A 24835-nucleotide genomic window follows, 5' to 3' on the forward strand; every position below is an offset into this window, starting at 1 on the left:
TCTTTTAAAAAACAGAAAGAGCTAGAGCTTAAATATTTGGCATGAATTATCTTCTAGTCAGTGTCTACCAAATTTGTTCAAATAAAAGCCCTGGGTTCAAAATTGGCCTCACCAGAGGGGCATTGTTTTTCCCTATATGTGTATAGTAAAAGCTTTAAAAAATCTTCTTTTAAAAACCACAAGGAGCTAAAGCTTCAGTATTTGTCATGAAACATCTTCTGAAGGGTGTTTACAAAGGTTGTTCAAATAAAAGCCCTAGTGTTAAAATTGGCCCCGCTCTAGGGGCCTATATACAGGTGAGTGATTCAGGGCCATCATTGCCCTCTTGTATTAGGTCATGAAGAGATAAAATACAATGTTTAGTCATAAAAACATCATACGAAACTTCACTACCAACACAAGCCAAGCTTATTCCTTGCATATTCCAGTGTGCTTTAATGCTTTTTCTTTTTTTTATATCTTCTTAACCAATTCCTTTGTCATTCTTTGTCAGAAACACATTCTCCAAAGATTTAAAAGGATTTTATTGAAAGTGTTTGCAATAATATGCATTGCAAGTATTTTCAGTATGTAAATGGTAGCTACATGTATTTGGACAATAACAATAGGAGACAGAATTTTACCTTATAGAAAAATAAGAACAGACACTTTGGTATTAGTATCCATTTGTAGGGATATTTGCCAATTTTTCTGGAGCTAGTCATTTGTAGCATGTTCGGTTATAATCATTTTCACAAAATTTGTGGCCATTTAATGCTTTTGCATTAATTCTGCACTGGCCGAACATTTTTCTATACTGGCTGAACACGCATTACTTTCACAATATATAAACATAAAGAAAACTTCATTTAGTTCTCAGGTATAAATTATATGGGAATATTTAAAATGCATTCAATTACAAAAAAGTGTATTATTCATTATTATCAAAGGAATCCATGAATGTTTAAATATATTTTGTTTGCTTAATATTATCTTTCATACTCCTGAATGATTGAACTGGTAAGCTTTCCAAATCTTTTCTCAGACTCTCGTGTAATTCAGAACAATTGGGAATAAATGTATGAAATGATTATATGCGTCTTTTATAAAGTTTTTTCCTATCGACGCTGACAAAACACTGACACAACCTGCAGAGATCAGAAGCACATCCTTGCACCACATCTGCTCTTTAGATGTAATTGTTACACAACACTGTTTAATAGTAAAACTTATGATATATAAGCAGATGTATAATACAATCCATAGTGAGGTCTTGTTTTGTCAGATATGTCTTGAAATGCTTTGTATTTACCATGTTATTTTGATCTCGCAAGGAAACAGTGGACTGTCCAAATCTTGATACACGAGCATGCTGCCTATGATCCTGTTTATTCCTGCCTAATGACATGAATGAAGGATTCACGTTGGTTAACTTATAATATCCTGCACTCTATAACTTTACCAAGGTACCCGAGATGTACCCGAGAGGGCACTACAAGAAGAAACTTTATAAGGTTCTAGTAGCCCTTGTACTGACCAAGTTTAATCAATAATGCCAGTTCATACGCAAAAGCGGTAAACTTTACATTGTCTTCTTTTACTAAAGCAGATCCACAATGATATAGGTATGTTAGAATCATCAGAACTGACTTGAACTTTTAATAGTATAATATAAGTACTGTGAGGTACTTTGATGTGTTTGTTTGTTCATTTTACGCCTTTTTCCACATATAGGCGGGTAGTGTCCTAACCATCGTTCCTGGAGAGTTACACCAGTACTAGACTACCTTCCTTTGTTCTAAACCTCCAAAGCATCTCCTGGGGATCAAACCCACGCCAGAAAGGTAACTGGATTAGAAGTTATCGACTCTAACCCCTCGACCACGGAGAAAGTACTTTGGAACAGTAAGAATGTTTGATTTATTTCATGAACGGTTTTATATAGTATCTAAGAAATCTGGATTAGGGTATAAAGAACACATTAAGACGCTATCACTGAATCATCCTTTATTAATCAGAATCATACAACACAAGCAGTCATATAAAAGTGGCCACAACATGATTTTCACATAGTTCTGATAGTTCTAAATAAATACAATTCTTAAAGGGACTCCACTGAGGTTTTCTGACATGATGGGACTGAAAATATTTTTTTCCAGATAAATGTACCATTTGATGTAGGTGTAGACCATGAATCTTTGTGCAAACTTTAAGATCATTTGCGCACTTCGTTTTTCCAGAATAATTATCCAAAATGTAAAAAAATGACCCAATATGAAGTGTTTGAAAACTTTTCACTCAAATTAGGCTAAGAAAAGCATAAAACTACGATTTTCGATTTATTTTAAAGTATATTTCTTAACTACATGTATCTTTGCATATATTTCTGTTTAAAGCGCCCCAGTCCATTTATGTAAGAAATTCTAATGTTATGTTGTTAGGCTTTTAAACGTCAGTGGAGTCCCTTTAAATGAAAATTGGTTAATCACTCTGTCATAATATAAAATAAATCTTTCATTAATAAGAAACTAGTTAATGAAAACTAATTTATATCTGAAATTACGAAAATATTTCATAGTTCAAAGTTTATTGTGCATACTTAGTAAGTACGAGGGTTGTCCAAAAACTTCGTGCACTGCAGTTATTGTTGTGAGAGTTCTTAATAAAAACGAATGAATAATATATCACTTGAAGAGGAAATCTGTCTCAAATAAGAAAACAAAAGAAAAAGCCAAGTTACCGGCATGTCGTGTAAAAGAATTGTCATTAAGTTACCTTAGTAACGTAATACCGGCGCACGACAAAAATTGGGTTAGTTCATTACTGTAATTGTATTAATTGTTTGTTGCTTGTAAAGTGACATTTGCTTTTCATGTTATAATTTGTTTTACTGTCAATATAAAAATGATTGATGCAAAGCATTTTGTAGTTTTTATTGCTCTTATACAACGTACATGTAACATATTCCACCGGTGCACAAATATATTGGACAATCCTCTTCATATGCGCCGGCATTACGGACGGACGTCTGCCTGACCTGTTGTCATCATCTACCGTCTCTTCAACAGAGCATTGGTGCCATTTAAAAACCAGCCTTCGTGACACTGAACTTGTCCCGCTTGCCCTTTTGGCATTCTTTGTAGGTATCTGTTGGTGTTTTACCAATAAATTTGTATTTGCACAAAATTTAATGATCGTCCGTATTTCCAGACGTTTAGCTACTGACATTTTCACGTAATTACAGTATTGACGACCACTTACAAATGTTTGTTTACGACCGTTACAATAGGGCAAATGACGTCATATTTTCTAGTCACGTTAGGATTACATACACACTTTTTTCCCCTGAATTTTACCATTTACATGTAGTGTTTAAAGAAAACCGTAATGCATCAAAGTAATGAACTAACCCAATGTTTTGTCGTGCGCCGGTATTACGTTACTAAGGTAACTTAATGACGATTCGTTTTCAAGACACGCTGGTTACACGCTTTTTTCATTTGTTTTCTTATTTGAGACAGATTTCCCCTTCAAGTGATATATAATTCATGTTTTTCTATCAATAACTCTCACAACAATAACTGCAGTGCACGAATTTTTTGGACAACCCTCGTAGTTTTAAATTGAATCAATTCAGCAAATTAAAAATTTGATAATATTTCACTCTTATTAAGCCATTGTGTCATTAAGAGTTTTACATCGCACCAACGCTGAAAATGTCAGCATTTGTTTATTTTTAAACTGCCTGCTTTAAGTTAAACATAGAAACTCTATGCAGACAGAACGGAAATGAAACATTTATTAAAAGTATGCTGGTAATACAAAGCAATGTGGTAATCCCTCAATCAAATAAAACTTAAAAAACAACACAATCTTTACTTACACATGTAGAACTCATTGTAAACGAATAGATGCTCTCAATCTAGCTGATCATAATTTGAGGCTGTCCTAATCAAACCTGTTGCTTATCATACAACATTAAATTTGCTTTAGAAATTTTATACTCAACTTAAAAATATTAGTAGGACAAAACAGACATCATTAAGCTGATGGCTTACAAATGTTTCTTCGCGATATGTTAACTGTAACATTTGGATCGCCACTAATGGTATTTGCTAATGGTTCGTTATATCTTTCAATATACATTCATGAAGTACCAGTGTCACAGGGTGAGAAAAATGTGCAGCCTGACCGGGACTCGAGACCGGGACCCTCGGAATACAGTTCCGTGGCTCTACCGACTGAGCTATGCGGCCGCTTACACACCTTCTCCCCTAATAAGTGAACAGTTCTGAACCGTGACACCAGGAAAATATTTTTTGAATGGTACTCATTTTTCTAATGTAGCTCTTTTACTTTCCCCCCGACATGCTTACAGAAAATGTGACATATTTTCATATAAATATTTCTGTACAAAATAACATGAAACTCAAGAGCTACAATGAAAATTTATAAAATTGAATTGACAAGTAGTTATATGGAACATGGTATATGTTTATTTTTCAAATACTGTAAGATATAACAAATAATTACCATTAGCAGTGACCAAATATCACCGTAGGCAAATGTCTAAAGAAAACCAACACCCCTCAACCTGTCACTGTAAATTATCTTGTAGATTTGTTATACAATGCACATTCATACACCAATCTGATTAAAATCAGCTCCTAAATAACGCTTAACATAAGGATCTGACGATCATCCATAGGTTGTAACCTTCTTGTGATTTTTCAGAAGGCAATCATCCACGAGATTTCACGATACATTTTCTAATTTTAACTGCTATATAACCAATAATGAGTTGATAGTTTTCACGATTTCGAGAGAACAATCACAATGTTTCTCATAAACCCTGCAGGTAAACTGAGTTTATTATTTCAAGTTTACAATTTTTTTTTAACAAAAATGAACAATTTTTTTTTCTTCCACGGACAAAGGTGTTTTGATACTTCTTCTATTAATGCCTATCTGTAAAAACAGGTTTGATTGCATGGCTAAAAATAGCTTTCTGGGGAAATCCAAATCGTAATGAAGGTGAAGCATATATGGCAGTAATCAGTCTACAAATAAGAAATAAGTAGATCTTAACTTAAGTCAGATTGGTTCATTCACTCTAGCTTCTCTATTTCAAACAATATTTCTTTAAAGATGAAACAAAACTAGTGTTATAAGCAAAACAAATATATGCAAGATGCATTTCAATTTATAATTTTATATACTTTGGTATATACAGTAAAACTCATTAATTTACATAGAAGACTTTATTCCTATCCCTATATTTAAACACATTGACATTTGTACATTATATCAGCTATGAACAGACATGTCAGTTATATCACTTGTCATCTGTAAACTAGCTGCATATCTCCCTTACACAACTCAATTCAAAGTTCCTTCCTTAACTACTATCTAATAAAATATAACTGTATCAAACAGAGATATAATTTGTTTGGTCAATGTTTTTATATATGGGGAGATTAAATGCGCTTTTAAAAGCTTGAAGCCTGGACCAATCATGTCTTGTGATATTTTCACCATTCTAACAAACATCATTAATTTGCTATTTTTCAATATGTGAACATAAATTATTTGTTTGTTTGTTTGTTTTGGGTTTTACGTCACACCAACACAGTATAGGTCATTCGGCGACGTTCCAGCTTTACTGGTGGAGGAAGACCTCAGGTGCCCTTCCGTGCATTATTTCAGGCACGAACGGGCACCTGAGTAGAACCACCAACGTTCCGTAAGCTAGCTGGATAGCTTCCTCACATGAAAGAATCCAAAGTCCCTGTCGGGATTCAAACCCACAGCGGTGAGGGGCAAGTGGTTTGAAGTCAACGACCTTAACCACTTGGCCACGGATGTGAACATATAACTCCTTTCACATTAGCCCACAAATCAATTAGGTATACAGGTATGCTTCAACATATCACATATTTTAACATTATATAACATGAAGCAAATCATATATTGCATGAAAAAACAAAAACAACATTTGAAACTCATTAAAAATGGTATACAATAACAAAAGTAATCATAACAAATCTTACTATTAATCAGAACAAAATGCTAATAAAACCATGTCATAAACAATCCCTTTAAAACAAAGCCATGTGCGATATTAAAACAATGATAACAATTATGAAAAGACAGGCAATTGGAATTACCAAGAAAATAATCGTTAACTTATATCTTAAGTTTTCAATCATGATCTAAATTTTGTCTTTCTTCCCAAGTATTCACTTTCATTTATTTCAACCTACAAGAAAAATGTATTAATAAGATAATTGTAAGTTTTTACTTCACATATTTGCTTATCATTTAAAGTGTTTTAAGTAAAATATCTGATGCAAAAAATTATTTGAATTATAAATAGAATACTTCCAAAATGCTTGTTTGAAATGTACAGGTATGTAATATATATATTTCTTTACCATCAATCACAACTTAAACAAAATTGTAAGGATCTATTACGTCTATATACATATAATTTCCAATTTCAATCAATCAATCAATCAATAAATCAAAATTAACATAAATAAAAGTAATAAACTTCTCTAAACTACAAAGACTATACTATATTCAAATATAGAATCAACATTATCGTACTTACACAAAGGAACTGCAAAAGCTATTTAAAAATTGCAATATGCAGAGTGATCTTAAGAAATATATGTTAACATTCAAGTATGATCCCAATAATTCAAATGGTGTAATATTTACTACTGGTTGTTTAACAGTAAACTGGAAATACATTCTCTCTTATCTGCAAGATTACAATGGAAATGTTCTCGCTTTTGCTATTATAGTGTGATAGTAAATTTTTTCATTTTAAAAAATGCCATATATAACCAGACACTCATAACCTTTGCACCTGAACTGCAATCAACAAAACCCAAGTCTACAAAATTCAATATGAACTATCTCAAAATTCAAAACAATAAATGCTGAAAATATCACAAAATACCAAGCACACTCCTTCCGGTTATTGCAAGAAACCTTTAAAGTGACATTATGCCCATCTAAAGATATATAGTGAGTGAACAGGTGAGAGTCAAAATAAATTTTCATTTTGTCATCACTTCTTTTGATTTAATAATTTACTTCGCATTAACAATAAATAACCACCGGACTTGAACGCTTTTTTAGTGAATGTCATTTAGAATCTACCTGTAACATTCAATTTATAAAAAGAGTGGGGCAGTCTTTTTATATTTTAGGCAGATTTTAAATTTTATTATAAACATTTTCCAATATAATCTGTTGGTCAAACATCATTTAAACAGTCAATCTTTTGAAATATAAAGTCAATTCAGCTCAATTGGACAATGAAAATATGAGCATAATGTCACTTTAAGTTAAATATATATGGGCTCCCAAGAAAGGTTCAGTTGTCGGAAAAAAACATGCGTTTGTAATTGCAAGACAGGATACACATTGTATTTTATAGGCTCAGAGGACAGGGTAAAGTGGTTTCGTTTACATACTGTAAATTATTATACATAAGTCTAGAACCATTCCTCTAAGCTTACAATTGATATGATAACATCAAAACACAGTAACTTGAAAGAAGTCTACAAAATAAGATACACACAATAGAATACATATCAACACACAATAGAATACATATCAACACACGATAGAATACATATCAGCAAACTTTAACACTTAAGTTAAGATATAGCCTCTAAGCTCTAAAAGAAAAATAAATCACCAATGATTTACTAACTAATCAAAGTCAAACTATACAGTGTATACATTTATATATAAGTATTAAGTATTTATTTTCAGATGAAAACAATGTAACAACTTCTGAAGCAATGATTATTGTAAATTACTTGCCTTCTTGGTAAACTATCTAGCAGATAAGTACTTTATGTGTTATTTCGAACAATTGCAAGTTTTTTTTAAAAAGTTCTACCCATCTTCAAAAAAATTGTCTAAGTTAACCAATTGTTTCAATGTATTTCAAACAAATAAATAATGTTGACTGAGCTTTTTTTTACATCATTTTTACATTTTCTTAGTGTGGTATTGAGTACCACATTACGTTGTACATATAACTCATTTGTATATTTATACATTATATTTTTTTTTTTCTCGATTCAAAATATTTTTTCATAAAAGCTTGTATCTATCTTGTAGCATGTTGCTTTAACTGAATGGTCTTTTTTTTTAATAAAGTATGTAGAACTTTTAGTGAAACACAATTCAAATAATTACATCTATGTACCAAACATCATCTAAATTTGAGCTTAGTTGTACAATGAGTACATGATTTCTTTCATATATAAATGACATATAAAACAAGCTTGCAACTGAAAATTAACCTGTATAAATACTATATATAAAATGTAATAATGTAACAAAAATATAAACAATGGAAAGATTGTAATATATCAATCCATCTACTTTTTAAAACATTTTGATAAAATTATAATTGTTTTTATTTATTTTCTTATATTTGATTATAAATCAACTGTAATTTTTCATGTCAAACTTGGACAATCAATTTCACATAATTATATATTAAACACATATAGACATCTTTCACATGAATATCATGCTTATGGATCATATCATAAGTAATTAAGACTGTGTATATTATGCAGTTGACGATTTCACTACCTTCATTAAAGTCTTATCTCAGTGAACTATTGTTTTTGGATATCCTTTTCTGTTACACCTTTCACAGCAAGTTCATCTTTAACTCTTTCCAAATAACCAGGATCTGGATAACCAAACCTGTAAAATACATCCAAATTTATTATACATCTGTTTGCTAGATAAATTAAGTAGGTTGAATGCTGCTCGTATTAAGTATTCTAAAGACAAGGATAATTCCAAACCGGTACATGTGTCAATGCATTTCAGGCCATCAATTACTATTACATGTTATTGAATGCATAAAAAACAGTTCTGATTTGAAATTGTCACTTTGTACGTGGTGTGAATCATTATACATGTACATGTATATAATGTAATTTTAAACTGCTCAAATCATTTCATAAATATCCAAGTTGCAAAGCAAATATCTCTTGCTAAAGGTCATGACCTCATTTTTTTTAATCTATTTTTAAGAAAATTTGCATAGCATGTACATCGCACAGCAGCATAGTGGAACAGAAATATGAAGACATTTGTCAATGAATGAGATTGTATTATTATATCAAACCAAACTTCAGTGACCCTAAACTCTATTTCAAGTTAGGGAACCATTTAAGGTGTCTGTCTATCTATTTAACATGAAATACATCAGTCAATAAACAAAGACCTAATAAGTAGCTAAAATGTTAAAATCTTTTTTTAGTTTTGGATACCTTAAACTTGACCCAATTTGACCTTAAACTTGATATGCAACTCCATCAAAAGTCAGAGAACCATGCACCATGGAAGTCTTGAAAGATATTAATCACTTAATGAAGAAATGTGGAAAATTGAACCACTAAAGAATGAGGTGTCAACTATATGCTCCCAAAATTTCTTTAAGGCGCAGAGTATACAAAGTGCACTGTGATTTCTTTTTTAACCTTTTAACTTAAGGACCCTTAAAGAAAGATTACCCAAGAAAAAATGATGCAATACAAGTTTGATCTTTATGAGACAGTCTATGGTATATGGAGTTGAAACAAGTATTGGAGTTGAAACAAGTATTTTCTTAGATTGAACCTATAACATCATAATCAACAATTCTTTTTCTGTATAAGTATGGAAGTAGTTCTACAGTTACAGAATTTTTTATTGTTTATTCATAGTTTGGAATCTCAAGCGCTGTGAACAAATTTTATATTGAATTTGTCATTTTGATAGATTGTTTTGAGACAATGTGTTATAAGGGAACTAGTTACAGTTTTTTGTTGTTGTTTTATGTTACACAGTATATGTCATATAGCGACTGTTCAGCTTTAGTGCTGGAGGAAATCATTGAGTACCCCTTGTGGCTTATTTCAGGCCAAAATGAACACCTGACAGTTACAGAAATAAAAAAAAATATTTAAAGAACATCATAACAAGCAGACATCTGTATGGCAAACTTTCAGTTCAATGCATCATTTTGTTACATGTATAATGCATATGAAGTGTTTTAATACCACTGTAATTTAAAAGGCTTTTTACGCTGATTAAAAAGCCTGCTGACACTTATATGCATGCAGGTAAACATAAGGACTGGTATATTATAATGAAATATCTTACTGTTGGTGGGGTCTTGGGTTTGTTTTGTGGTGTATATCATTCCATGTTATCACACCCTCCTGTCCTGTTGTCCTTGAATTTCCTATTGTAAAAACCAACTTCCTCTTGAAAGCAACCTCCAACATAGCTAGTATTTTACGACCCTCATCATTATTTGGAAGGTAAGCAACTCTTGTGATGCCTTTATAGAAGGTTCCTGGACTAGGATGTTCAGGCTTAAATTATAAAATAATTAACTAAACAGAACAAATGTTAGTTTGATACTCATCAATTTATTGTGTTTTTTTGGATATTTTTTGTTTGGTGACTTTTCACTTCTACTGATGGAGAAGGACTTCTGAGTGTAGGACAAAACCCCTTATCTTACAATTTCATAGTCAACAAAACACCAAACAATTTATAGGGTGGACCAACCCCCACAGTTTAATTACTTGATAAAGTATAGCAAAAAACAGCAAAATTCAAGCAAAACATTAACTTTTTATTCAATGGTTTGACCCCAACACGACAAGTTTTGTTTAAATCCTGCAAGCAGTTTTTGCCTGAAATAGCACAGAAATGCCCAGGAAAAGCACAGAAAAGGAAATTCATCTTTATAATTTTAAGCGAAGAAAAGAATATTCATATCAAGGACCATAACTAAATGGGCCAACCAGGACAGACAAATGATATGCACTTTTTTTTATTAATTTTTCCATTGTTCAATGCAATTCAGTCTGCAGTTTGAGAAATATTGTGGAAACAAAATTTAGTCAAACAGATGGAGGAACTGATGGACAAAGCCAAAACAATATCTCCCTCCAAAACCAATCAGCATTGGATAATAATAATCATCCTATTTTTGTAAACATACATAAATAATTCTTAAATACTCCTTCCCTGTTCATCAAATTTTTCTGTTGCCATCTTTAACTCTTTTATCAGAAACTGCTTATTCCTTTAGTCAAATACATCATGGATTCTCAAGTTTACTTACCCCTTGTCTACCACTTGGGAAATTGTAAGTTATCGCAATCCTTCCGTGTCCATTATAACCACTACAATCAGTAAACCTGTCTACAGCACATCTCATCTCTCCGGCTGGTTGATCACCTTTATAATAAATTATGCTTTTAATTTGCCGATTAGCTTCATTTATAATTCAACTAATGCTGAGATAACAAAACTGTTATTTGGACATTGAATAATATTTATTAATGGCTTCATTTCATAATGTAAACCTTGCTTCTATTATAAAGGAAAAATTCAAACTTTTTCAGGAGATTAAAGCTATCAAATTGCTTTAATAACAAAACTACTTGTTTATGTTTTAAAGTCCCACCACATTGATCTTTAGCAAGCAAACTTAAAGTGATGACAAAATTGTTCAATTCATTAATCACGGAGAATATATTTATCAAATATATGCACATTAATACTTATCTTTTTGAGTGAATAAAATATTTGAACAAAGATTTTTTAAAAATAAGCATTCCCAAAATAATAAATAAGTCAATCAACTTCTGAACATGTATTTACTTGAACAAAGTATGTACCTGAACTAAATTTGTTTGTTTTAATTTGGGTTTCTTATCACTGTAAAAAGATATGATGAATGTCAAGCATTACCAATAAAGACTTCAAGTACTCAATCATACTTTATTCAGTTTTGGAAAAGACCTTGAATTTAGTCTCAAACTACATGAAAGACCCAGAATGCATTCAAATTCAATGACAATATCTACTCGATTACTAACTTATATGACCCATCATATACTCAATAAATTTTATTAAATCATATTCAAAGTAAAATTCTTATTTGACAATTACCTGTTATAACACCACACACTTGACCACAAGTAGGGCATACTTCTTTTACTCGGAAGTATGCTTGAATACAATCTTTACAGAAGGTATGGCCACATTTTAACGTTTCTGGATCAGTAATTGTATCCATACATATAACACAATTCTCTTCCTCGTGCTGAAATACACCAATCAGAATGAACAACTTGGAAAATCTTTGAATTCTGATTAAAACATTTTAAATGACAAGTAAATGACAAGCAAAGCTATTTACAGGAACATTCTTTTGCAAATCTTCCATAATTGCAATACTACTATATCAATAGAATATTATCACGATTATAAGAAAAATGTCTTTTATTAAAGTCATTCCTTTGTCATTTTGTAAAGAATTTTTGTCAAATTGAATTCAAATAAGAGTGTATCAGTTCATCTTAATATGTGTTTAATTAAGTAAATGATAATTATGTATGTATACTTATATGATTGTATGTAAAATAATTTAGAAATTGTATGTACTTACATTATCTGGTGTCTCAACTGGTTGGGTACTTGGTGAAATGTCCATGTATTCCTGGGTCTTGTTCAATTCCGCCTTTTTAGACATGACATATTCATCAAAAACCCTTTTGACACAGTCATATACGAGGTCTTCTCTGCAAACAAGGTGAACAAGCAGAGACTTCTTAGTGACAGGTCTAGAATAGTAATCTAGATAACTCTGAAGAAACATTTCTGCACATGCCCGTATATCACTATCTGATCTAATATCTGTAATATAATATCATACAAATGAATTTCTATGTATAAATATTATATGACAATTTTTCATTTCTATACATAGGAAAAGAATTGACAAACATACAATTTTCTAAAATCACTCAAGCCTATTTTTATGCCATTTGATTATTGAGACTATTAACACCAAACAAATATTAATGCCATATTATAGATGTACTATGTTTAAAATCATTATATTTTTTCTAATATAAAATAGAATGTAATCAATAGATAAATCAAGTTTGAGGATTTAAATTCTTTCTTTATTGGTTGACTTTAAGTGGCAATGACACTTTAACAGTCATATGGCTACTTTCCAGCTTTACTGGTTGAGGAAGACCTCAATTGCCTCTCTATACATTATTTTAGGCATGGGCAGTCTACTGAGAAGAACCACCAATGTTGCATAAGCTAACTGGAGAATCCAAAGAACCTTCACCACTCTGCTTTGGACATCCCTCTGAATTTATCATTGGTATTAATTTTAAAGTATTGAATATTATTAAATTACCTGGGCCAAGTAACGGTGCAACAACTTCACAAATTCCAGTCTTTGTGTCACACAAACTAAATACATTCTTATACAGCTTTTGAACATCATGCTTTCTTTGGCTGATATGTTTGTTTTTAGCATTAGCTGGGTAAATTGCATGTACAATAAATGGATAATCACACTCATAACCCTGTGTAATGAAAACATCACACTCTTTTTTACGATGGCATTCTGAAGACAGCTTAAAAGTGTAGTCTTTACGGTATATTTCAGGTATTCTTGAAAACAGACTACCAGCAATATTTCCACGATTTCCTCGATCATCAACTGGTATAACAACAGCACTTGCTTTAACTTTTAACAGATCCCCTCGACTTAAAAGCAGCTTATATTCTTCTTTTCCATGCAGGAGATATGCATATGCGCTTGATTCATCATCAAAAAATGATAATGGCTCTGTCTGGGTTACTTCAAAAACATCACTTGTAGCGAATTGGGTTTGAGCATAAAAGCTATCCTTGTGTACACTGCTGCTAAAACTGGCTTGTGCTCCAGTATAACTTCCAGGGGAATGTCCTTTGCCATGTCTCCGGCTTTTGACAAACTTGCTGGTATCACAATCAGGCATTTCTCCTTTAACAAACACTAAGTAAAAGGCATCCTGTATTTTCTTCACTATATTTGAATTCTTGTCAATAAAATGGATCTCTTTTAATGCAGTTGGCTCATCAGAAGTTTTTCTGCTGTAATCAAATGTAGCTTTTGCATACTGCTGTACACATATCTCTTCTGGAACACCAAAAATTGCTGAAAGATTTGAAATAAATATCTTTTTTTTTATAACAAGAACTGTCGGAGGACAGGCTCGACTATTCGAAAAAGTTGTCACAAGGGTGTTTTATAGAGTATAATAATGCTAATTACCTATGAACACATAAAATTGACCGAAAAGGTACAAAGGCTTGTGATGTTTTATCAAGTAAATCACTGCTTTATTATTATAAATGCATATTAGAATGCATAAAATTGTCCCAAAAAAAAAGGCACAAACCCTTCAGTTACGTTATGGAGATAACAGCTTACAAGCAAAACTTTATCATGAATTTCTAAGTTGAAAAAGGGGAGAAAAGTCAGCCTAAATGCAAGATAGAATTATGTATCTTGATCAGTGACCTACAATTATGACCCTTAATGCATATGTGAAGTTTTAAATAAATATCTTTAATAGTTATTGAGATATGTAAAACTTACATGTAAACATTAACAAAGAGATTAAGTAAAAAGGGGGAGATAAATCAGTCTCAATACATGACACAGATATGAGTGCTGCTCAGTGATCATTATTTATGACCACAAATATACATATGAAGTTTCAAGTTTGTATCTTTAATAGTTTCAGAGAATTATGCAAAACTTGCATGTTAAACTTAACCAAGAAAAGGAGATTTTTTTAGTACAAAAAGAAGCATAACTAAGTCAAAATACATGACAGAGTAATGAATCTTGAGATGTGACCTTCAATTATGACCCTAAGTACATGTGTAAAGTTTCAAGTAAATATCTTTGAAGACCTTTAACCTTTAACCAAAATTTCTAAGTTTCAAAGGGGCAAATTATTCTGCAAATATTGCAGGCAGAGTTATGCAACTTTGCAAACTGATGTACATTGTTACTATAAAAAAGTATTGTAAATTTCAATTGAATATCTCAAGCAATAATTGAGATATTTGACTTTACAAAAAAACTTTAACCAAAATTTTATGTTAAAAAGGGGCATAATTCTATAAATATTACAGGCAGAGTTATCCAACTTGTCAATCTGATGAACATTGTTACTATAAAAAAGTATTGTAAGTTTCAATTGAATATCTTAAGCAATAATTGATATATTTGACTTTACAAAAAACTTTAACCAACGCAGACGCAATAGCTCTCATATTCTACGAATAGTCGAGCTAAAAACTACAGTTGCATATAGACATAGAGGCAGAATGAAATGTTTACAAAAGAATTAATTTCAACTTTGCCTGTATGTGCACCTTAAAATGATTTATTGAGCATGAAATATTTATTTTAAAAAGTTTTTTTTTATGCACAGAAAATTTAGGGTATTGTAAAGCTCTTTAAAGCTACATTGTTTCCTATCTTAAAATCACAAATTTAAAAAGAAATTAAAATCATTATTATATAAAAGCTCATTTATCTCGGTTCATCTCAGTTTACAGTTAATATAAACACATTATCTGGGGCAGATAACTCAAAAAGTAGTACAGAGACCGACACTATTTTGCCAATTATGATTCTCTTCATTCATGCATTGAGTGTAAGAAAATTCTATTCACTAGCATGAATTTGCCTCTTCAATATGCCTTTATATAGAAATTATTAAGACAAGTTTTTACTATTCATATTAAAGGATATTACACCTATTTGAAGTTTTTTGAGAAGCTGAAGGAAACTGACCAAAACTAATTTTAGTCTATCCATCACAGCTGTCCGTAGAACCAAAATATGATATAAATTACATATACATTACATATTAGTTTTGATTATAGAAATAATAAAACATTTTGCCTAACTACATCAATTGTCACAGTAAGGAAACATGCACATGTCAAGAATGACATTCCACATCACACTTTTTTTCACACCTAATTTGAAATATTTTATTTTTTGGTCAAGCTATAATTCAAAATGATAAAGAGATATTAGCTTCAAACTGCATGGGTGCAAAGCTGGCATTTAACAGCTTTGTACTTTTTGTGTTCTTTTCCTTTGATATATGTTATATAAATGTCAGAGTGTTCTCTTTTTATTTAACTTTTCTACTGGTTGGCATTTGGAAGTCTGTAACTGCTTCTTGTTATAAGATTTTTGAAGGACATAATACATATTGAATGAAAATGTACATAAGGAAGAGCCACCACCTAGCAGGCCCATCCAAACTTTTCTTAGTGAGTCAAGGTCAACTTTAGTATGGTCATCTTGAAGGTCTTGCTCAAAAGAATGTTGTGTATGAAGACAACCCATTTAGAAAAACTTTATGGCTGTAACAGCAATGGGAACAACAACCTGACTGTAGCAACAGCTTGAAATTTTTCTTCGAAAAAGTGGAGCTAAAAATTATCAAAATTCAACTTCTGTTGCAAAATAAATAAGCTTTGATAATAATAATACCACTCACATTTAACCTTTTTGATTCAGACCAGTTGGTAGTTTTAATAGAGGGGTTTTACTCTATTTTAAATATATATTGTCAATCTTAAGAAGAGATCTACCTACCTGAGCTTATTGCAGGCAATGCAATGGACTTAAGACCTCTTTTTTCTGCCTCTAGGAAACTGTTATATACAGCCAGATACAGGTGCAGTTGACACTCTTGGACATCTTGCATTGAATGTGGGGAATAGGCAGACCATCTTGGACCAACTGTATGTATAACACAGTCGAAGCTTAAATTCCCAGCTGTAGTTGTACAAGCTTTTCCGACTGGCAAATTACCATACTTCCTGACAAAATCTCTGCTTTCTTCTTTCAGTTTGTAGCCAGCACCCTTTTCTATTACTGCAGCAACACCTCCTCCATGTTGCAGACTTTCATTTGCAGCATTTACAATACAGTCCACATCAAGATTCAGTATATTAGCTTCATAAACATAAACATATATGTTCTCTTTTGTGATGTATTTCTTTAAGTTTTTACCATCAATTCTACGATCTGGACTTTTACTTTCAGCTCCAGATGATCCAGGAGTATCAACTTGTCTGTCATCTTTATCAGAACTTGCCTTTCCTCCTCTTTTCCCTTTTCCAGTTGTTTTGATCTTTCCGGTCTTAACACCAAAGAGATGTTTGATCTTCATTATATCATCATAGTTCTTAGCATATACTAAAACCTTGCCATCAATATATTTGCAACATTCATACAACATGACCTCTTTAACCTCATCACACCATCTGTCTACTTTAGATTTATTACAATGCTGTGCTTCAAGTGGTATCTCGTCCCATTCCTTTGCACGTAAATTACCTACAATCGCAGTTATCTTTTTAAAATCATCTTTGCATACTTCCTGTCCAATTATAACAGTAAATGTATCTTTGTCATAGGATATATCCTTGCATTTGTCTTTTATTTGTATTAACTGATTTGAACAACAAAGAATGTCCCAAACGTTTTCCTGCACATCTTTGATCGTTTCAATTTTGTGAAAGCCATCATGTTCAGAGGTGACCGTCTCATTGTCCTGTATACTACCCGGTAGATGTGGCGCTGATGGAGTCCCTGTCAATTCTTCCAATATTGACAAGACATAACAGCACTGGAAAGTTGATGGGGCAACAAGCATAAATGGTGATTCTCCTTTAATTTGTATGTCAGCATTTTCAAGTTCCTGTTTAAATTTGTCATACTTGCCATCTTTTTTCATTTTCTCAACAGTTTTTTTATCTATCGTTTTAGTAACTGAACTAAGAGCCTGTAATAACAAATAAGTTACATGTTCATATAGTCTTAAAACAATCATTTCTACTTTATTTTTTATGACAGAATTGTAATACATTATATACCTTGACCAGTACAAAACAAGTTTGATAATTTTTCCTCTCATAGAAATTTGTATGAGGCACAAAAAAAGAATGTCAAAATCTTATACTGGCTATCCGGTTACAGACTGGAACATTAAGCTGAGGATAACTTTTACGATGGTAATGGGGCTCTGCTGAGTTCCTGTTAAATAGTTACCCAAAAATATTCCTGCTAAATAGTTGGCTCATCTGAATATTAAGGTTTTAAAAGACAACTACCAATTAATATTGATAACATATGATAAAATAATAACTACTAGAACTGTCACAGGTCCGGTAAGGATACCCCTGGTGCAACATTTGTCATAACAGATCACATGAAAAATCTGACACATCAGATTTTTAACTTCAAAGACTACGTAACTTACTGCAAAGCAATACTTCATGTACAATATCTAAGCTATAAACATTATAATTTTATATCATGAGCTAAAAGATTTAACAAAGGGCCTTCAATATGTGTTTACCTTTCCTTTTACAGAAGAAAATTTAAAAGGTACTAGACTTGTACACTCTGATAGCTCTTTAGCATCTGCAATGAAAGATAGAAAGACACATCGAGTCAGTAATGTAGTAAAATGAAATAAATTTTGTTGAACTATCTTGTCAGAGATAAAAATCCTGACATATTTCTACTGTCTACAAAATGGTTGTGAAGATTATAATGAAGTCTTCTGTGTTTTAAATCAACATCCCAAATTGTTTGCATAACAAACTATGCATGAAACAGATATTATATCAAAGTGATAAAACAGGCATAGTTTGTAAGTAAAAATTTTATTTACGAAATAGATATCAATTCTGAGAGCATTGTTGTAAAATAACGCAGGGTTGAGTTGAGTTCAAATGGTAGTAATATAATCATGAAGGCCGATAGGCCTGAGTGATTAATTACAAAACATTTGAATGAAAAATGTGCATTATTATTCAATAATGCAAGAAGAATTAATATCTATTTCCATTCTAACACGTCAAGAAACAATATAATTATGATTATAAAGTCTATGTTTGGTGGTTAAATTTGTTTTCACCTCAGAGTTTCCAAATGTTCTTTAAAGGCTGTTCCATTGGTTTGAAAAAATAAACGTTAGTTAAATCTACCGTGTTTAGAAACATTTTGAGAATAACAAATTTTGAAAACCTTGATAAAACTTTGTTAGTTTATTTTATTTCATTGAATATTTTTTTTTGCAATAAAAAAGTATTAATAGTGAAATAAATGTTATATTTAACTAATTTACGACATTGAAATAGCGTTCTTGATTTGATTATTTTTTCATGTGCTGTTTGGCGCTACATTGTGACTCCACGTAAACAATACTTTAGACGTCTGTACAGCATTAACAACTGAATTAAAGATATTGGTGTTCGGATCCATTTTCTTAGTTAGACCATTTTTCTTTCATTCTAGATAGTTTTCGCAACAAAATTCTACAAAAAAAATAATTGTTTTTTATTGATCAAACTTTTCAAACAAAATGGCGCCCTCAATGTGTTGCTTTGAAAATACACAGGGAGATAATAAGAAGGGCGAATGCATTGTTGTAGAATAATGGAAATGGTCACAAAGAACTTTGTTAGTTAAGTTTCAAAAGCAACTCTTAACAGGAAGTGACAAAAGTAAGCTGGTATTCGAAACTTAATCACAAGGAACATCGCAATGCGATGCAACCAGGTTTTCAGCAAAATATTTCACAGAAGCTTTGTCATGAAGGGGCATTTGTTTTTAATTGAACTTTTAGGAGGAATTATGGCTCTTTTAATATTCCTCAAACAAAAATGATTGAGAAATTTTAATGTTGTCTATTCGCCTTTTTTTCCCAAATATTTTAGAAAGGTAAACAGTACTTTATTTTTGCTTAATTTTTGCATTTTTGCGTCTCTTGTCATTTTCTTTTGTCAACAATATTGGCGTGTGGTGTTTTGTGCGATATCAAGAAAAGTATGTTCACAATTTTAAAAAAATACTTGAATGATGTCTTGGAAGAAACATGGGAATTTAGTGAGCGCCAGGGCACTTGATGACAAAGTTTCTGTGAAAGTTTGGTCAAAATCCATTGAGAAATGTAGGAGAAGTTGCGCACTGTAGAAATTGTTCACTATATATTCTGTATAAGGAAAAAATATACAAAGGGCCATAATTTGGTCAAATATTATCCAATCACAAAACCCCGACAATATGTCCCAGGCACTTGATAACAAAGCTTCTAAGAAAGTTTGGTCAAAATCCGTTGAGAAATGTAGGAGGAGTTGCGCACAGAAGAAATTGTTCACTATATATTCTATATAAGGAAAAAAACAAAGGGCCATAATTAGGTCAAATATATACCAATTGCAAAACCCTGGCAATATGTGTCAGGGCACTTGATGACAAAGCTTCTGAGAAAGTTTGGTCAAAATCCGTTGAGAAATGTAGGAGTTGCGCACAGAAGAAATTGTTCACTATATATTTTATATAAGGAAAAAAAACAAAGGGCCATAATTAGGTCAAATATTATCTAATCGCAAAACCCCGACAATATGCGCCAGGGCACTTGATGACAAAGCTTCTGTGAAAGTTTGGTCAAAATCCGTTGAGAAATGTAGGAGGAGTTGCGCACAGAAGAAATTGTTTACGCCCGCCCGCCCGTCCGTCCGCCCATCCGCCCGCCGACATACCTCAATCTAATAACTAGTTTTTTCCTTCGGAAAACCTGGTTAAAAAAGTGATGCTGGTCATGACTGGATGAATGTGCTAAAAATGTACGTGCGTACATCTAATACTGTATAATTACCTTGTTCACGGTGACAAATGAGCAGGGCTTTGCTGCTTCCCACATTATATACAAGTTTTGGGGGTCTTATGGGAAACTCTCCGCCCATAAACAAGTCTAATATCAGTTGTTTTTTGCTTAGTCCCTCTGGGATATTGTGCACTTCAACATATTTTGCAAATATTGATGATGGCTCAATGAATCTAAAAAAAAGGAAAAAGTTTTTAATCTAAAGAATGTATAGAATTTTAGCATTCCATTCTTCAACTGCTAACATACTTAATGCTAACTATATCTAATTTCCACTAAAAAAATATGCACTTTAAGATGTTTAAATTTTTCCTTGTTCAGATGACACTACCATAAGACTGTTGCTAGACATGTAGGACATAAAACTGGATATTATCATGTATCAATTACCTTCAGAGCCTTACGTTCCTAAGACAAGGATTTCAATTTTACTGTTTTTTAAGAATATTATGATCATAAAATAAATGAGCCGCGTTATGACAAAACCAATATAATGGGTTTGCGACCAGCATGGATCAAGACCAGCCTGCGCATACGCGCAGGCTGATCAGGATCCATACTGTTCGCTATCAGTTTCTCTACTTGTTATAGGGTTTGTAAGCGAACAGCATGGATCCTGATCAGACTGTGCGGATGCACAGGCTGGTCTGGATCCATGATGGTCGCAAACCCATTATGTTGGTTTTGTCGTGACGCGGCTCAAATATCATTTTAATTAGATATCTAGTATTTAAATCATAGATGCAGTTGTAGCTTTAAATGATAAAGATTTATTATACTTACATTTTACCCGAAGTAGTTCCTGAAAAGCATAATGTTGTAAAAATAAATAAAGCATGTGACATAATATGTGTATCATTTATCCATTCAGATCTTTTCAAAGATATAACAAGAGCCATATTATTATTGATTCCCCACCAGTAAGAAGTTACCTTTAGGTTGTACTTTTGTACATTCTACTTGACCAGAGGAAATCCACAAATAAGTGGAAAAAGAATAAGGCAATGAAGACTAGGTTTGCAAAACTTTATTAATGTTGCTCCCAACAAAATTGGGACAGACACACAGACAGAGACCATTTCTAATATTCCTTTCCACTTCAGCAGGGAGGGGGGTATGATCAATTGAAACAAATTTCATCAAATATTTGTAAAATGCTGTTCAAATTGTTAAGTGGGGGAGAGGTAATATTAAATTAAAACCAATTTCATTAAATAATATTTTCAAAATGCTGTTCATGATGTTAAGAGGGGGGGGGGGGGGGGATAAAATAATAAATTGAAACCAATTTCAATTTCATCAAATATATGTAAAATGTTGTTCATATTGTTTAAATGTAATCCACTAATTTATGTGACTGTGTAAAGAACTTTTCCTGCATTGTATTTATTAATATTTAATTGAATTTATCCAAGACATATAAAAAGTCAAATTTGAGCAGTTAAATTGTATCAATAGAAAAATGTTCATTAATGTTTACACTTTGAGTATATAAGCAGGTCATATTTGTAAATACCATTTCTTTTGTCTTATCAATACTAAAGGGCACAATTTTAAAGAAAATATTATTTAAGAAAAAAATATTAAAAAACAAATAAATAAATTAAAAAACAAGAGCCCGGTTTGAGTCGGGTGATGCTCCCCGAATAGGTCTTGGACACAGGAAAGTACACCTCTTGTAGTTTCAGAGTTATGTCCCTGGAAAAAGTTCAAAGTGCAATAATTCAAAAATTAGGCAAGCCAGAGTTACTGATTTTTGCACTGCACTTCTAATCAATCTGACCTATCAACCTACAAAGTTTCTTGATGAAATCTCTTATGATTTCCGAGTTATGTCCCGGACAACTTCAAAAAGTGACAAGAGCCATGTCAACATGGCCATCCCCGCCGAATGTGTTTGCTCATTGGAAGAATGTATATGTAGTAGAGCAGAATCATTCCATTTTAAGAGGTCTTTTGGTAATGAAAACTGATGGCTATAGTGATTACAGATTTGAAACCTATGTGAATACTGATGGCTGAAAATAACAAAGGGCAATAACTGAAAAATAATGCAGGGTAGGTTATCATTCTTGTGTGCTGCATCCCTCCTCAGTAAAATCTATCCACCTATGAAGTTTCAAGTTGATACCTCAAATACTTTTTGAGAAAAAAATTGAATTGAAAAATTAAGTATGAAAAACAAGATTGCATTTGTAAAAAATGCTATGCCACTGCATAAATACAACACTAAAATAGTAATGTAGGAACAAATTTTTTTTGTTTTGACCCAAGGGCTTTAATTTGAATAATCTTGCTAAAGTTTCACTACACAATGTTTACTGCAAAATGTCTCACCTCTAGCCTTTGTCAATTCGAGAAGGTGATTTTTTAAAGTTTTTACTATATACATGTAAAGAAAACCTATTACCCAGGGGCAGGGCTAGTTTTGACACTAGAGGCAAAATTTGAACAACTTTGGTAGAGTACCTATAGATGATATCATATACCAAATATCAAAGCTCTAAGCCTTGTACCTTCAGACAATAAGATTTTTTAATTTTTTACTATATGTACATAGTGAAAATCAATGACCCCCGGGGGTGGGGCCAATTTTGACCCCAGGGCTATAATTTGTTCAATCTTGCTAGAGGTTCACTACACAATGTTTCATGCAAAATATCTAACCTCTAGCCTTTGTCAATTTAGAGAAGATGATTTTTTAAGTTTTTACTATATACATATGAGGAAAACCTATGACCCCCCGGGGCAGGGCTAATTTTGACACTAGAGGCAAAATTTGAACAACTTTGGTAGAGTACCTATAGATAATAACACATACCAAATATCAAACCTCTAAGCCTGGTACCTTCAGACAAGAAGGTATTTTAAGTTTTTACTATATGTACATATGGTGAAAATCAATGACCCCTGGGGCGGGGCTAATTTGGACCCCAGGGCTATAATTTGAACAATCTTGGTAGAGGTCTACCAGACAATGCCTTATGCAAAATATCTAAGCTCTAGGCCTTTTGGGTCTTTACAAGAAGATTTTTTAAATTTATTCTTATAATTCCTTTTGGTTGCTATGGCAACCAGAATTCTGCATGGAATGAAATTCTTTGAACAACTTTGGAAGGCCTTCACCCAAGGATCAATCCTGCAAAGTTTGGTTGAAATTGGACAAGTGGTTTTTCACAAGAAGATTTTTTAGGTTCACTATATAATCTATATAACACACACACACACACACACACACACAAACAAACACACACACAGGTGAATCGCTATATGCCACCGCATCGCAGATGCTGCAGTGGCATAATAACAAAGGGCAATAACTCAAAAATTATAAAAGGTAGAGTTATCATTCTTGCGCACTGCACACCTCCTGAGTGAGATCTATGCACCTATGAAGTTTCATAATGATATCTCAAAGGCCTTTTGAGTTATGCTCTGGACAAAAAATTAATTTGAAAAATAAAAAAGGCAATAACTAAACAATTATTGCAAGTAGTGTTTATCGTTCTTGTGCACTGCACTCTTCCTCAATGAGATTCATCCACCTATGAAGTTTCAAAGTTGATACCTCAAAACTTTTTGAGATAAGCTCCGGACAAAATGTATGAAAAAAGAACAAAGGGCAATAACTTCAAAAATTGTACAGGGAAGAGTTATTCATTCTTGTGCACAGCATTCCTCCCTCAATAAAATCTATCCACCTATGACATTTCATGTTGACATCTCAAACACTTTTGAGTTATGCTCCACTCGGGTGAAAAATTAGGTATGAAAAATAACAAAGGGCAATAACTCAAAAATTATGAAAGGTAGAGTTATCATTCTTGTGCACTGCAATCCTCCTCAATAAGGTCTATCCACCTATGAAGTTTCAAGTTGATAACTCAAATACTTTTAGAGATATGCTCCGGACAAAAATGTCGGACGGAAGGACGACAGACGGAAGAACAGAAGGTCGGACGGAGACTATTTCTTTATCCCCCGCCGCCTTTTCGGCAGGGGATAAAAATAAACAAAGAGCAATAACTCCAGAATTAGGCAAGGCAGAGTTATGATTCTTGTGCACTGCAAATCTACCCGTTGAGATATATCAACCTACAACGTTTCATGTTGATATCTCTTATAGTTTTACAGCTATGTCCAGGACAAGATTTTTCTAAAAGATAATTCAAAAATGAGGCTTAACAGAGTATGGCTATTAGACTTCAAACTCTACTCAATGAGATGATATCTAA

At 32.3% G+C, this 24835-nt stretch overlaps 1 protein-coding gene across 2 annotated transcripts in view; it reads right to left on the reverse strand.

Moving 5' to 3' along the window:
* Window positions 1-4341: 4341 nt before the first annotated feature.
* The window catches only part of LOC132720174 (uncharacterized), a 37094-nt gene continuing 16600 nt past the window's right edge, over window positions 4342-24835 (reverse strand). Inside the window, exons 4-13 of one of the 2 annotated variants that reach the window (XM_060704216.1) lie at window positions 21384-21402; window positions 20592-20773; window positions 18285-18349; window positions 16514-17708; window positions 13250-14038; window positions 12482-12729; window positions 11983-12136; window positions 11150-11265; window positions 10174-10388; window positions 4342-8724 (exon numbers count right to left, since the gene is read on the reverse strand). In XM_060704216.1, coding sequence (XP_060560199.1) covers window positions 8634-8724; window positions 10174-10388; window positions 11150-11265; window positions 11983-12136; window positions 12482-12729; window positions 13250-14038; window positions 16514-17708; window positions 18285-18349; window positions 20592-20773; window positions 21384-21402 — 3074 coding nt within the window. In that variant the 3' untranslated portion in view covers window positions 4342-8633. The remainder of the gene's footprint in view (window positions 8725-10173; window positions 10389-11149; window positions 11266-11982; window positions 12137-12481; window positions 12730-13249; window positions 14039-16513; window positions 17709-18284; window positions 18350-20591; window positions 20774-21383; window positions 21403-24835) is intronic. The other variant, XM_060704217.1, reaches the window with a different exon arrangement.

The sequence above is a fragment of the Ruditapes philippinarum genome, unplaced genomic scaffold, assembly GCF_026571515.1.
Source record: "Ruditapes philippinarum isolate M1 unplaced genomic scaffold, ASM2657151v2 ctg784_1_1_1_1, whole genome shotgun sequence".
NCBI lineage: Eukaryota > Metazoa > Mollusca > Bivalvia > Venerida > Veneridae > Ruditapes > Ruditapes philippinarum.